Below are 17,134 nucleotides of genomic sequence, written 5' to 3'. Positions count from 1 at the left end.
TATTTGAATCTAACACAAAACACAGTAATTCTTAAAACATTCAGTTAAAATGAGAAAGAAGCAACTCATACAATCTATACTAATAGTTAAACAAAAAAAGTGATACATAATCTACCCAAGAATGACTATAAGCACTGTATCTATTTGCTATTTAAAAAATGATAATATAAAATGTTTTAAAATGATTAATATATTCCAAATACATTTTACATATACTTACTTCCTGATCCACTAATGAAATATCTGGCCTCAACCCTTCACAGTAATGCATGTAACGGAGAGAATTGCCTGGCAAATCTCCTCTAAGTAAGATAATTGCATCATGTGGCATAGAATTTAGAAGGTTCTTTGCAAATTTATCGATCACATTGTTGGTCCTTTGGTCACAAATGCTAAATAAAAAGATCAAAAAATGTTAAAATAGCAATACTTTGCCACAATTTTAATAGCACTGGGTTTATTTTCCACATCATTCTCTTCCTATCACAAATCTACATTTATTGTTTCAAACTATTTAATTTATATCCTATGAGAAGATGCATATATTTAAAAAACACTATCATTTGATTAAAAAAGGAGAAAAAAATGAAAAAAACCACTTGTCTACTACTTTACTTCTAGAATTTATAATCATTTCCATAGAAAGGGAATCAGTTAGTACTCAAGAATAAGTCTTTTTCTTCCTAAAAGTAATCCGATTTCATATAACAAAAGTAAGGTTTCTGATTCTACTTGGAATTTAAGGTAATTTATGTTAATTTCATTTATGCCAAGGGAACTTTCAGAAATGCAAAAGGAAATCTGCCAATTTATGACATACATTTATAAGACATTTGTATGATTTTCTTGCACGCAGAGGTTGATCCTTCCCACCATTTCCCTGCACCCCAGGCTTCCTATGTTCCTCTCCCCACTGGAGGCTGAGAAATTACTAGGGAATGAGACCAAAGAGAAGTAGGAGAAGGAATAGTTTGTTGAGTTGTCTACTTCTCTCCAGACATTATTTGTTCTTGCCAAGAACAGCAGTACAGTTCTTTTCAAGAATAAAATAGACTTTCTAACTTCAAAGAAAAAGTACATGTGCTCTGAGAACTTTACATGCAAAGAGAAAAAGACTACAAGAGGGGAAAAAAAAGCATCAAAAAATGAGGCAAGCAATATCTTTCCTCTTATTATCAGATCTATTACATTTGATGGAGCTGAGAAGCACTGCTCAAGCTGAGTCACTAGGGTAGTATCAAAAAGCAAACAAACCTTCCTAGGAATAGAATATTATCCCTTCCTCTACAATCAGTGCAACAATTACTATTTCCTACTATGATTCCTTACTTTGCTGGGTGATGGCTCACACTTGTCAACCAGCAAAGTTGCTATCTATTCATTCCCTTGGGTAAATAAAAAATCAAAACCAGATAAACCACCTAGCCTGTGCAAACATTCCTGGTGCTGACCTTGGAATGCTTTTAATGACCCAAGTCGGGAGAAAACTGGAATTTAAAAAGGCTGGAGGCTGGTGAACCCTCCTTGAACTAGTGATGGAGTTATGTCTGGGCCATATAGCCCTTTCCCACAAGGTGGGAAGATGAAATGTTCCTAGCACAGGCTCTACCTGGGATTATAAAGAACATTGGTTTCAAAAGTTCAAAAGTTAAGTTAAAAGAGGAAATTTAATCTTTTCTATTTTTTTTTTTTTTTTTTTTAGTACTGGGTATTGAACTCAACAGGTGCTTTATTACTGATCTACATCCCCACCTCTTTTTATTTTTAAATTTTGAGATAGGGCCTCACTAAGATGCTTAGGGCCTCACAAAATTGCTAAGACTGGCCTCATACTTGTAATCCTTCTGTCTTAGCCTCCCCAGTCACTGGGATTACAGGTATGCACCACCATGCCCAGAAGAAAATTGAATCTTTTAAAATACAGTCAAATCTCACTATAACAAAATACCAAGGGACTCTTTCTTCCACTTTTGTAACATGTATCTGATACTGCTAGAAATATATGAACTATCATCTAAGACTTGGACATCTTTATGTTACACTTAGATTGGCATTATAATCATTATTAAAAAGATATTGGAAAATATATATAATACTAATAATATATGAGTTAAAAACTTTCAGAACTTGAATTAAAAATAATTAATATTTTCTAATATCAAGCTGACTGATAAAGGTCAAAAGATGAAATCTTTGAAACATAAAGTAAATTATTTTAGGGTATACAAAAAGTCCCAAATCTCTCTATTCTCCACATAAGTGGTATTTTAGATCATGGAACTTTACACATATTTCAGATTCTACAAACTATCTCTAAAGTTCTTTAGAGGAAAATGTACAAATACTCTACATGCACTACCTGAATACTTGTTTGCAAAGATCTGAAATCACACATCACCCAGGCTGAGATTCTGGTTCAAAAAGCTAATTAATCCCAAAGCTTAAAATCTACTGCATTCAGACCAAGCTGTCTCACTTTGAGTCTTAGAAACCAATAGAAGTTAAAAAGGAAATAAAATCCTAGAATGTAAAATATTCAAAATTTTCTGACTCAAATGCTACTTTTCATAAAAATAGCCATGGGTTACCTATAATTAGAATATATTTGGCAAAGTACAAAAGAGTTGCCGAAAGCCATTCCAGACACTGAAGCCCATTGCTGTTCAGTACTCGGTTAGTCTCAGACACAAGCACAGCCAAACCTATGCCAGCGAGGACAGCCACCACTGCATTGCTCTGCATCCAGAATCGTTCTACCTGTGAAAGACAGGCAAATAGTAGGTCCACTTGACTAGTTTAAACAATCAGTCAGATATTTAAATGTTTTTAAAATATACTGCTTACACCTAGTTGCTTATGCCTGCTGTCATTCAGATCTTGTTAACTGACTTCCCCAGTTCAACCTGAGGTCACTTTAATTTTCAACTTGGAACAGTTCTTCCTTCCCAGTTTGATGTGTACATCTCCCTTTGGGGATCCACATATTCATCTTAATATTGAACTCCAGTGATATCTAGGGTGGGAGAGGTAGAGAAATGCTTTTGCTTTTCTCCTGATATTCCCTTCCCTATGCATAAGCTACATGAGTATAGTAGTCCTGGCCTCTCTCCGTACCCTCCCTTACTTCTTCCTGCAAGATGGTAGAGACTGAACTGATGGGGAACTGAAGTTGGTATTGGGATTACACAGTCCTGTTTCTCCTCTTCCTCTAGGAAGTGAGCTGACAAAAAGCACTTATCTAGGGCAGTCTATCTCTGTGCACAGTTGGTGGGAGTGAAGTGGGAATGAGGTGGGGCAAGGCCTGCCCCATGCAGCACTGCCTGTGACTAGTGACTAGGCCTATTCCCTCTGGCAGGATAAGTAAGTCCTCTTGCCCACACATAGAAGCCACAGTCTCCAATCTCAGCAATATCAGTAATAAATGTGATTCTCCTATTCATTTACCCTAATTTATTTTGTTCAAAACTCTGATGATCATGTAGGCTATTTTTTTATTAGGCTTCTTAAACACATACACAAATGACTAGTTGGTCAGTTATGAAATCTGTCTAAATTTACAGAGTTTCTATTATAAGAAGAAATATCCTAATCTCAGAGATGGCTGACAGGAAAACAGAAACACAGGTGGTCTTTTGCATAATTCTGGAACTACTAGGTAAAAGTAAGGGGACATGTTGGCAAGAGCCCCTAGTTGTAACCTGTATTTATTTTGCTATTCTAAAAATATTCTTGGTGAAATGCAGTTGTACATATATTTGTAAGTGCATACACACATACACACACAACTAACCTAAGTCTACTTTTTTTTTTTTTTTTTTTTTTTCTTGGTACCAGGGATTAAACTCAGGGGCACTCAACCTCTGAGCCACATCCCTAGTCCTACTCTGTATTTTTTTAGGGACAGGGTCTCACTGAGTTGCTTAGCAACTCGCTTCTGCTGAGGCTAGCTTTGAACTCATGATCCTCTTGCCTCAGCCTCCCGAGCCACTGGGATTATAGGTATGCGCCACTGAGTCCATTCAAAAGGCCTTAATCTTAATGGCTCAATAATTTAACTTTTGATTTATAAAATGTATATATAATTTTTACTTTTCCTGAAATAATTCATTCTTTTTCAAAGCTCCTAAGAGACAAATTTGCACAATCTGCACAAACTTTCTGATTAAAGGATATATCTAAGTAAACTTACCACACCCATGAACAGTGGTTTTGAAATATCTAAATTTGCCCTCCAAGCAAAGAACAATGAATAAATGCAAAACATTCCAGTAAAAAGCCACACTAAAGATGGATTCTGTCTCTCCCTACAAAAAGAATAAAAAATATATCCAAAATTACCTATATGTTTGACATCAATAGTAATATTAAATAGCTTTAAACTACAGAAAAATATTTGTAACTATAAAACTTTCCTTTTTTTTTTCTTTTTAGCAATACTAGGGATTGTATCCAGGGACATTTTACCACAAAGCTAAATCTCAAACCCTTTTTATTTTTTATTTTGAACTAGGGTCTCCCCAAATTATTGAGGCTGGTCTTTAACTTATGAGTCTCCTACTTTCTTGTAATCTCAAATTGCTGGGATTATAGGCATGCACCACCACACTCAGACAAAAACTTTCATTTTTAAGAAGTCATCAGTTTTAAAAATCTGAGTTGGAATAGATAGCCAAATCAACTTGAAATAATAATTTCCTATAATTGCAATTCAAGTTTATTTGAATTGCATGTTGTGGACAAGAGAATTATGCAGCAAAGGATATTCACAGAAAAAGTATGAACTATTGATCTTATTAAATTTAAGAAGTAATCAAGCATATGCAAAATATAGCATATTTCATGCTTGAAATAATACACTTAAAAATTACAGCAGTGTTGGTAAGAATTTAGTATGAGAATGTTAGTATAATCCTTGAGAAAAGTTAACTACATAATCTATCAAGAGCTTCAAAAATACTTATAATCACTGACTTTGTGTCAAAATAACTGAGTATTTGACATGCAGGCATAAATCTTTAAGCAAAAACCACAAATGTGAATAAACAACCCATAAAAATGCTTTAGTATTAGTGTCACTTACAATAGAGGAAAATGTGGATGCAATCTAATAACTCTCAAATAGGAAATTTAATTCTCCTTTGGTCATAGGAAGGAATTTATTATATAGACATTTAAATGACCTTAAGTATTTTTTGGTATGGAAAAATATTAACAATATAATGTGTTAAGGAAATAAAACCATAAATGAGAGAAGTACATATGTATACTTACTAACATACAAATATACAAGTTCAACAGACAAGAAAATAAATGAATAAAAAATGAAGATTAACAAACAATGCTATACTTTTAAGGCATTCTTTTATTGCTAGAGGAATTTAAATAGTTGTTTGTACTGAATATGTTGATGTAGGCCTGTAATCCCAGCTGCTCAGGAGGCAGCCAGCCTGGCCAACTCAGTGAGACCCTGTATCGAAATTTTTTAAAAATTTTAAAAGAGCTGGAGACATAGTTCAGTGGCAGAGGGCCCCCAGGTTCAATCCCTAGTAGTGCAAAAATAAATAAATAAATAGTTGTTTGCTTCTTTTGCATAAACAATAATCATTAGTACAGGCACAGTAAGGGATCAAACCAGAAGTTTAAGATATCACGACTTGCCTATTATAGCTGCAATAAACTGATAAGGTTTTTGAAATAATTGATTTATAATTAGAAGATAAAATAAGCTAGCAGGAAAGCAAAACATATTTGCCTTAACAAAAGGCAAGAACAGCCATTTATTTGAAACATAAAATAATACTAGCAATGTTCTACAATGACATACTAAAATACTGGTTCACTTCATGAACAAATGAAAAATAAGGAAAAGGAATTATATTACTCACTTTCTTGCTAGACATATATTTGCCCAAATCGCAAGGGCTTGAATGTTGAATGACAGTTCAGTCCTCATATTTGTTACTTGAGAACTGTAAAAAACAAAATAACTTATTGTTGTCAGAAAACAAATCTGGCTAATTCAAAATAAAATATCATTTGCAGAATAAATGTTTGATCAATGCATTGAACAAAACTGGGGTCATATTTTAAAATTATTTTGTCTCCTTTTAAATTGGGGAGAAAAAGTACAATAGAGAGAAATAAACAGTTCTAAGATGTTTTCCAATTGTAATATTTGGTTAACAACATACATAAATCAGGGTAGAATCAGAATAAGAAATTCTCCTATATTTTTAATTTCATTATACTGAATAGGATATTCCTGATTGGATTGATAAGAAGTTGTTTAAAAGAAGTTTTTAAACTTTCTTTTGTAATATAGACATGGTTGCCAGTGATTTAGCAATTGAAAACAAAATTAGTTCAAATACTTTTCTGGAGATACGATCGCAAAGAAAATAAAAGCCAAGGGTCATTTTCTTCCTTAAAAGAATTCCTGATTTTCTAGATCACTTGGTTTGGAAAATGTCCAAGCAATCTCAGAGAAATGTATTTTTTTCCTACAATTAAACTAAATTCTTCCATTAACTAATAAGCATTTCTCAAATGTTTAGTTCTAAAATAGCTATTGCTGTAGCAGTCTTTGATCTCTAAAAAGAAATGACTCTATACACCATCTCAAGAAACTTTCTTCTCCCTACTGGCAAATTTACTGGAGAAAATGTGATGCCATAATTATGAAAATCACACAATGTGTATTTTACTAATGGAGACTCATCTACTCTGAGAAGCTATCTTAACTCATTTGCAAATACACTTGAAAAATTGATTCCAGCATGGGACCCATTTCTTCAAAAGAAATGGAGTCAATTTCAAAATTAATTCTTAGAGATCTGTTGCTTAAATGTAAGCTCTAAAAGATGGCCACTGCCTAAGGTTAGATTCAATAATTTCCTTATACCGGATTGCAATTCAGAGATATGCATGGGGAAAAAATTTAATTTGCTTGTCTGGAAAAGGGTACATGATTAGGTTCCATCATTTTGAAGAATTTTCTCATAACTTAATTATGAGTTGCCTTTCTTAACACTCCTATCCACCTGAAACAAAGACTAGAATTTCTCTCACTCAGACAGTGCTAGGATTATGCCTCCATTCTACATGATGATTTGGTTTGAACAAACAGTGCAGGTGTGAGTGGTCCTCACTTTTGTCTAGTTTGTTGTTGTTGTTGTTCTAGTCATTAAACCTAGCAGGTATGATTTGAATATAAAGGAGGCCTTTGAGTTTCCTAGTAGATAACTTTACATGCAACTAATAAAAGTTTAATGTATGGTCTAGGATAACTCGTGAGAGTTTTTTGGAGGTTCATGTAGAATTTGCTCAGCTAAAGTATAACAGCAATCCTGAATGCTAGAACGACCTCTGAAAGGTAGGTAGAAAAGAGCAGGCAACAAGTCTTTCTATATAGAGTAAATTAGAATACAGTGAAAGTTCAGAGCCCCTGAAAAAGATCTTTTAAAGAAAACAGAGCTTCTTGTTGCCTTCTCCCCAATAAAAATGAAGAAGGAGCTGCAAAAGTCTGAGTCAGACATAAAAGGAAATATTTAAAATCAGTTGTGAAAACCATCGAGGTTATATTTTTAAAAATTGTGGCAGGGAAAGATTTTCAAGATATGGTATAAGTGAAAAATAAAAGACTAATAAAACAGTATGTATATTATAATCCCAAAACAAACAAAAATATGAAAAAGATTAGAAAAATATAGACAAAAATGTTAAGACATTAATGATAGCAGTTGTGTTGGGATGACAGGTTATTTTAATTTTCATTTTTGCTTACTTATATTTTCTAATTACAAAAAATTTATTAAAATTTTATTTATTAAATTACAAAAATATTAATAATTTGCTATGATTATATATCTTGGAGTTGGGGGAAAAAAGCTGGTTAGAAAAAAATGGATGAATGGAAGGAAGTAAGCTAGTAAGTAAACAAGAAAGAAATGCTAAGAACCTATGAACTGCATTATATGTAAGCTGAGCTAGTCTCCCCATGGTTTGTTTCCTTCCTTTTTTCTAAATGGCCCTGTGAGTTCCAAACTAGAAATTAGTTAGATCACTTTACTGTTCTATAAACTTATTTTATTCTGAAATTTATAAAGCAGTACAATTGGTATAGATATTTTTTAAGTTGGTATGAATATTTTCAAGTTGTCTTAATCTGTGTAAATTTTAAGCAAATATTAACCCATTTTTCAAAGAACACTTGGATAATGTAGATGAAAATATATTTGCTTAAGCTAGTTCTAATAAGGTTGGATATTAAAAATATGTAAGTCAAAATAGAGCTTAGGATGAGGACAGCCAAAAGGAAGTCAAAAGATAATTTTTAAAAATGAAGCTCTGAAGAATTAAATAAGTATAGTTCCAACCAAAATGACAAAGAAAGTAACTGTTCAAATCACACTACACACAATGTTATAAAATGTCTCCGAAAGAAAGGCAAAATAAAAGCCAGAACAAAGGGCAAAATTACTTATAAAGCAACACTACATTGGGCAATTTTGTACCCAATTGAAAGTTGACAACATTTTAGTTTGGGGGCTATCATTACTCTTCCAATATTCTTATTCACTGTTGTATTTATTGCTCACTTTAAGCATTATCTCATTGAGGAAAAGGCTGGACCCCTGGACAGCTTGATATTTATAAACAATTGTTAACTGTAGAGGTGAAAACTTTTTCAGATGTACTTCTTTACAAAGTCAAGAACTTGGAAATCCCTAAAAATCATTTTAAAAAACTAATAGCAAATTCAATTACAAATGGTTTTTAATATTTCATACTTACACCAGTATTTCAGACATACTGGATCCTATTTCAGATTTGGCCTAAACACAAAAGACAAAAGTTTATTTGCACATATATTAAACTAAAGCTCTGTTAGGTTATTACATTATAATGATCTGAATTTAAAAGACACATGTTTTAAATAAACAATGCAACCTCTCCATTCAGAGCCTTGTTCAATTTTGAAAGTAGTGAAAACTAAACTTGGATATCTTTTAGGAAAAATAGATAATTGGCTAAAAATCATTTAAACTATTCCAACAGGAATGATTAACACATTAATGAGTTAGTAGACATATTTATACTTTTGTTATAGACTCTCTTTACACTCTTTTTTCGAAATTTTTTTTTCCCCAGTGCTGGTAATTGAACCCAGAGACTCATGAATGCCAGGTAAGCACTCTACCACTGAGTCACATCCCCAGCCCTCTTTTGGGGAATTTTGATTAAAGTTTATTATAACTTGTTCGTTAATAATTTCATAATTAAGTGTGAATAACAGAAATTTCAAATACAGAAGAGACTTCAATCTGTATTTTATGCATTAACCAATGTAAGCAAACCAGAATGTAAAGTATCAAACTTTTGAAGTCAAAATAATAATTAGCAATTATCCTTTTATTAATCTATTTTGTTATAAAATGCCTATGTAAGATAAATATAATATCTAATATCTACAAAAGTATATATAATGTATATTTTAGGGACAAAGAGTTTTTTTAAAAATCTACAGATTCACCATTTATTTAAGGAACAAAATCTCATCAGTACCATAAAGTATCTTATGAAGTCCTCACAGGTCTCTCCTTTCTTACCCTTTTGAATTTCTTTAGAACACATTGTTTCCATTTGGTGAACTAATATTTTACAAAGCATTTATAAACAGGTCTTTAAATTTTAAAAAGTAACCACTAACATGAGCACTCTTAATCAAATATGTTACTTTAAAAAGGAAATGCTTAGATGAAAGTGAATTAAAATTTTTGAGGTTCCCTTCCTTCCATCTTTTCCAAATAGTTTTATTCACAGATTTTTATTCACAATGGTACCCAACTGCAGGAGTCTTCAATAATGGGCAATAGGTTCCTTTCATGCATGTCATCCTGAAAAGTATATTTGGGATATACAACAGCATGCTATTAGATGAAGTGATTCTGATTTTTTGCTAACATTCTAAGGGACAAGTTTGCTACATAAATAACTAAAATGGAAATTCTGTCTACTAACTTTGATAAACATTGACTGCTCGTTCAATCACTGAAGTTTATTGAACACTGAAGTATGATCACTTATTTCTTCACAAAGGCTTGAAATATAAGTTTACCAGGCTGAATGTTCCATATTCTTCCCTGAGAAAATGTGTCAGAAATCCTCGCAGTGTCGTCTGGTCTCCCCAGGTCCAGCGGGCATGATTGAGGTAGGATGAGATGGGAAGGTAGACATAGGGTAGCAAACCAGCAGAGAAGCACAGACTCAACTTCAACAAAAAGCCCAGGGAGAGTTCCTGCATTAAAAAGCACATTGTGTTGTTGAACAATGTTTATTTTAGTCAATTCATCCTGGAACTTCAAGAACACATCAAGGAAAACATCAAATATGTTTGCTCAGAGCTGATCTCTCAATTTATATTAAGTCACCACAGAATACTATGTTAAACCTTCTGATTACTATGGATTACTAGAAAATTGCATCAGCCCAAACTCCTTTACATGGCAGGTGAAATCTGAGTGAAGCAAATAACATTAGCAAAGACTCATAAGTATCACGTTTATTACATCTTCTACATTTAAAACCATGTCATGACATGCACATTGCACAGCTGAGATCACCCACTTAGAAGTGATCAAGTGTTATTTGGTTGATTTTGAATATGCGCCAAATATTGAATTGGTATTATACAAATTTACATCATAGTCATCATTAGGAATTGACTTCAAGTATATATTTTATTATGATTATACAGGAACAATAAATGTTTCCTACAAGGGCTTTGAACATTTCATGGGAGTGTTTGGCACAAATAAAACTAGCTTTTATATAACCTCCAGACTTACCCAAATGCTTTTTTCCCCCTCAATTTACATTTAGGATAGAATGCTAAGGAATTTTGTTGTTATATGTAACATTGTTGTCTCATATACCTTATTTGGGGGAATATATTTCTTATCTATACATTTCAATAATAAAGGACAATCAACAAAGTTTTATAAAGATGAAGTCCCAAAGAATAAGTTTGAGTAGACCAGAAAGATTAAAAATATTGGTTGCTTTAATAACTGTGGAAGGGGGTCTCTTACAAACATCATAACTAGAAATTGCCAACTTTTCCTATCTAAAAATGAGAAATTCATCTCTGAGAATGAATGTAAGGAAGAAGGTTCATATTTACCAGAAACAGAAAAGGGAGTAGGCTTGTATTAGCATTTTCAAATAAACATTCTTAATTGAAAATGAAGTGTTTTTATTATAGTACTGATTTCATTTGAGATTTCTATAGCAGTAATGAGATGCATAAAAAGAGCATAGAAATATCTAATCAAACAACATGACTTTGCTTTTCTATTCTTAAAAGTGGTTTAAGGAAAGTAAATGTTTATGTTTTGGCACTTTCTGTATATTATAAAGTTGAATTTAGAATGGTAAGATGTAGCTGTTGCAGAATTTTCCTTTTGCATAAGGAATAAATAGGAGACAATTACATAAGAGCTATTATAGTCTGGGGAGCAATTCTTAGTCTTAGCTGCACAATGAAATCAACTGGGAAGTGTCTGGACCTCACCTCAGATCAAATAGAACAAAATAATTTGGATCAGGTTTCAACATAAATATACATATATACCTACATATACATATATAAAAACATGCATATACATATTTACATTGCGATGTGTGTGTGTATGGCTGTCATACACACATATACACACATGCATTTTTTTAAAGCTTCCTAGATAAATAAGCAGTCAAGGTTGACAACAACTGACTTAGGACTCGTTGTTCTGCTTCAAATCACCTCAGAGTGAGATCCAACAACCCCTGCACTTCATTGTACACCTTATTTTTTCTAGACTCTGTTATTTAAAGAATGGAAATGAGCCAGGTGCAGTGGCACCCACCTGTAATCCCAACTACTTGGGAGGCTGAGGCAGATGGATAGCGTGTTCAAGGCCATCCTGGGCAATTTAGCAAGACCCTGCCTAAAGGCAAAATAAAAAGGGCTGGGGATATAGCTCAGAGGTAGAGTACCCCTGGGCTCAATACCCAGTACCATAAATGAATGAATGAATGAATAAGAAGAGGTAAGTTAGAGACAAGGTTCTCCAAATTTCATCATTCATCAGTAGCTCACCTCATTATAAGTCAGGCCCTTAGTCCAGTCTCCTAAACTGTCAACTCTGAGTCCTGCATGTTTATACAAGTACATGGTTCTCCTTTCAATCAACTGTAGGTCCTTTCCAGAAAATGCACCTCTCCTGTGTCTGCTTAAGTCAAGACACCTCTGGCTAAGATGACTGATATCAGAGTGGGCTATGCTTAGAGTTAGGCTATGTTGTCTGTCGACCCCCATCTATGCATCCATTAATTCCTGAGAAAAATGTTTGGGCTTCCTCAGTTTATATTCCATAGAAATTTGTCTGAGTTATACTTTTTAATGTTATATCTGCATTTTTTAAAAAATTACCATATGTATTATAAAAGATCACATGAAGAACTTTCTGTATATTCTATAAAATTTGGACACTGCCTGTTAGGCTGTTTAATAGCCCCCATGTGACTTAAATGACTGACTTCATAGAATTCAATTCCAAGAAACGTTGTTCTTTCCTGTCAATTGTTATATTTCCCTTTTATTCACTTTTTAATCACATAATAAGAATTTTAAAATCTCCATGTTAACTTTTTGCTTTGTTGCCATGATGCTAAGAAACAAAATGCATTTGAGCACAGAAAATACAATTATCTAAAGCTTTGGTATAATTATTTCCCTATTACTATATAATAATTTTATTACATGTCTTATGTATTTTCTATTATAATTCTGATTATAACTGGCATAATGAGCAAATAATAAAATGACACATGTAACTAAGTTTGTTCATAAACAAACAAAAATAAATAAAGTAAAATGACCCTAGCACTGGCTTTGCATATAGACTAAGAGAAAATCCAATGGATAAAGGGCATTTATTCTTTCAAGTGTTCATGTCTAACTCAACTCCCTGCCTTTTCCTTACCTAAAATCTCTCATTGCCTAACAAAGTAATTTCCTATACTGCTATTTACTGCCATTATAGTTAACAAAAATTTTTCTTTCAGAGAAAGATGAAATAAATCATTTTTTTTAAGTTCTAGAGAAATATCCTGAGAAAACAGAACTGTTATTTATCAAAGATTTTAATAAGTTCACACTACAGGGATATTGTCTTTTGAGAGCTAAATCTCCACACTTAGAGCAAGGATATCGCGTAGAGTAGGCACTCAAAATATAGTCAAATATGAATGAATGTATTACTAATATACTATCCTGTGACTTAGAATGTATAACAAAACTATTAAGGAAATTCAATATTATTGCTTTAAAGTCCTTTTAACCTATTTTCAGGTGGTTTTCAGAATCATGAAGAAAATTATGAAACAGGCCAGATGCCACTGCAATCAATATTGCATTATTTTGTAAATCCTTTTTTTTAAGTCAATATTGTTAGGGCTTAAGGTTATTTATGCTTTACATAAAATTCAAGAAAAATTAAAGCCCCAAGTTTTCTGATGAAACAAATGTTATATAAAATCTAAACAAAATATTATTTATTTTTATTTTTATAAATTTCAAAAACCTACCTTCTCTTTTAAAAGTCGAAAGAGAATCCAAGGTATTATGCATACAACATAAAGAACTATTGTGTGCTGATTACATAAGCTAAGGCCACAGCAGAAAGCACCGATTTTTGCTATCTGAAAATAAATAGAAAAAAAAAAAAAAAAAAGAAACAAAGACATCTAAGTTAAAAATTCACCTAAAACTCTTCAATAAGCATAATGGTAAAAAGTCACTCAACACTAAACCAAGCAATAGTATCATAGGCCAGGTTGACATCAATCTCTTAGATGTAAGCAATTATATTTTAATAGTCACTAATATCATTACTTTTTGTTAATGTTTTTCATTCACATCAAAGAACTGTAGCTTGATTTTAAATGACTATCTTCAAACTGACTCTTAGAGGCTCCTGTATGACAACTAGTAAGTCTTAATAGAGTACTGTGTGATTCTTAACTTGAGTAAAATCTATAACTGGAGTTTAATAATTCTGTTTTACTTTTTCTCCTCCTAAATAAATAAAATGTTACATCTTTTATTTAGAAACCTAGTTATATCTGGGTGGTGTTTTTACTTTTTTTGAACATGTATTCATTTAGTCATTCCATAATTGATAAAGGATTCTCTTCTTTTAAATTTTTATTCATTTTTTGTGATGCTGGTGATTGAACCCAGGGCCTTGTACATACTAGGAAAGCATTCTACCAACTAAGCTGTATCTCTAGCCCACAAGGATTTTCTTGACCAAACTTCTAGGCAGGTTCCTCTGAACTCTCTTCTCAACTAGGCCCTGGCTTTTGGGATACTGTGTCCATCTCTGCATTGACCAGTTTTATTAAAAATACTGCTAAGTCAGTTTAGCCAGAAACCTTCACCTTTGATATTTGATTGCTGATCCAATTTCTCATCTTTCACCCTCCCCCAGGCAATGTCCAATCACTCTGGCCTGCCTTCAGCAAGAATCCCATTAGGTCAGTTTAGTCCGAATCCTCCTTTATCCCTGATGTTTCCTCTCTCAGTAATTTTACATCCATTGACCCCCAGTCTGCTCCTTAGATACAAATTCTCACTATTCCTTGTTATATGGAATTGAGCCTAATCTCTCGCACCTATTATTAAACCCTATTGCAGGGTTCCCTACCCCTGAACCTGAATAAAAGCTGTTTATGCTTCTTTAACAAGTATAGTGAATACTTCTTCTTTAACATAATTAGAAAAGTAAAAAAAAAAAATCTCTAACAGCATCACAGATCTACTTATGGAACCACAGGTAAATCATGAAGTCTTTTTGTTTCTATATCCTTTCACAACACAAAGCTGCTTATAATAAGATGATGTGGTATTTTCTGCAATGTGCAGACAGTAGCTTTTGAAGGCAGGGTTCTTTCACACTCGGAATGATTTTGATCATAATATCTGCCTTCTTCTGAACTACTCTGCTTTTACACTTGACATTCTTATTTAAAAAATTACAAGTTTGATCATTTTCACAATAAGAGAGTAAATCAATGTACCATAATGGTATATAATCTAAGGTCAATCCAGAACTTGGCACTTTATGGTAACACACACAAGCAAGTATTGGTGAATGAACTAACAAGCTTGCTTTTCTCATAGCACTCACAGGGGATTTCATGACCCCTTCATTCTCCAAACCACTTCTGAAGTCTGTGGGGAAAAAGTCCCATGTTTCATGGGCTATCATAGTTCCATTCACAATAAAAGGACTGAGAACATTTTCTCTTTCAACATGCCTAGATTACCTTGACAGTAACCACAATAGATAAACAGCATCTAAACCAAAGTTAAAAAGAAATGCAGCCATCTGTCTAAAAATTAAAACAAAAAAAATGATTTCACTTTGATCCAAATAGGTTACCTTTGATCTCTCCTTTGCAGTTGCTGCCTCCTCAAAATGTACAGTAAGAGCCATAAGCAGCCCCACAAACAGATTGTTTAAGCTGAAAACCTCTGCTGTGATGGACCACTGCCATGTTAGACGAGAAAATGAAAACACCCCCGCAGCAAGGATTCCTCCAGCATATGAGCCAGAAAGCCTGCAAATACAGATAACATGAAATCTTCTTTCCCAACAAAAAGGACTGACTTTATTTTCCTTTTCATAAACTGTCCCAGCAGAAATTATGACAGTCATCCAGCACTCTCTCAACACATTATATGGTTAATACATTACTTCATGTAATAATTTCTTTCAACAGATTTTAATTAGGAAGCCCGCATGTTCACCTACTAACAAACAAATGAACAAACTTATGGATAGAATGAGATTTCATTCTCAGACACACACTCTAGGACGCAAAGAGAGTTCAGAAAACCTGAAGAAATAGTAGCGAGGGCGAAATCTGTGTCATTTTCTTGCTTTATCCACAAAGGAGGAGAGCCCGGTTAAGACTGAGACATGATTAAGTGTAAGTTAATGAAATAGCAAAACGTATATTCAGGAACACTCATTCTCACTCACTTCTTGTGGGATGTTTGAATCTAGGTACCTTCCATCTTTACGTTGGCATTGTTGTAGTCAAAGTATTTGATGATGTTACAATCTTACACAGTTCTTAGTTTTTAATGTTTTAATTTTCTTTAGACAAGTTGAAGTTTGAAATTATACATTCTACATAATTTTAACTATAACTTTAACTATATATGTGTGTGTACACACACATGTGTGCACACATGTATATTAAGAGAATAGAAATGAGAATTTTAATAATGGCAGAAGAATCAAATGCTACACTTGAAAACAAATGTCTCACCCTCAAATGCCGGAAGAGTCATGCATTTCAAATCCATCAGGAATCTGGATCCTGATCCAGAGATCTCATGAGACCGGTAAATGTGCTGAACATCCTAGAGAAATAACTTCCTATCTTGACATAAATTTAAAACTATAAAAAGTCTTCCTCTCTTTCTTCCCCCCTCTTTTGTGTCTTCTTCTATGTGGTTCTAGGGATTGAACCCAGGGGCTCTCTATCACTGAGCTACATCCTCAGTCCTTTTTAATTTCTATTTTCAGAAAGGGTCTTGATAAGTTGCTGAGGCTGAAATTAAACTTGTGATCCTTCTGTCTCAGCCTCCCAAGCTGCTGGGATCATAGATGTGTGGCAACAAGCAAGACACTAAATTTCTATTTCTTAATGGTGTTAAGAAATTCAGCAAGTATTACTGTCTAGTAATTATGACATTTTCTGACTTCAGTCACTAATTTTCAACTATATTTTTTGGATAAAAATCATTAAGTAATTCTCTGGGTTTTACCTGTTATAGAAAAAGAAGTCAAGTAAAATTTCCAATATCAACAGAAGATAGGAATAGAGCTCAGTAGCAGAGCATATGCACAGTATGCGAGAGACACTGGGTTCAATCCCCAGCACACATCCACACACACACACACGCATACACACACACCCATGCACAAAATTATTATCATCAAGCCTGTTTTTCCTTTGAATTTCTATTTGCAATTTATTTCTGTTCTTTCACCTACAAAAATCATCAGTTTCCTAT

General features: G+C 33.2%; 1 protein-coding gene across 1 annotated transcript in view; it reads right to left on the bottom strand.

The window, feature by feature from the left end:
• The window catches only part of Tmem260 (transmembrane protein 260), a 60,473-nt gene that overhangs the window by 23,419 nt on the left and 19,920 nt on the right, over nucleotides 1-17,134 (bottom strand). The window contains 9 exon segments of the mRNA XM_047541316.1: nucleotides 221-392; nucleotides 2,589-2,622; nucleotides 2,625-2,757; nucleotides 4,190-4,304; nucleotides 5,886-5,969; nucleotides 8,794-8,834; nucleotides 10,118-10,297; nucleotides 13,630-13,743; nucleotides 15,489-15,666. Coding sequence (XP_047397272.1) covers nucleotides 221-392; nucleotides 2,589-2,622; nucleotides 2,625-2,757; nucleotides 4,190-4,304; nucleotides 5,886-5,969; nucleotides 8,794-8,834; nucleotides 10,118-10,297; nucleotides 13,630-13,743; nucleotides 15,489-15,666 — 1,051 coding nt within the window.

Source organism: Sciurus carolinensis, chromosome 2 (assembly GCF_902686445.1).
Source record: "Sciurus carolinensis chromosome 2, mSciCar1.2, whole genome shotgun sequence".
NCBI classification, from domain to species: Eukaryota; Metazoa; Chordata; class Mammalia; order Rodentia; family Sciuridae; genus Sciurus; species Sciurus carolinensis.
This window is presented reverse-complemented; position numbering and strand designations above follow the sequence as displayed.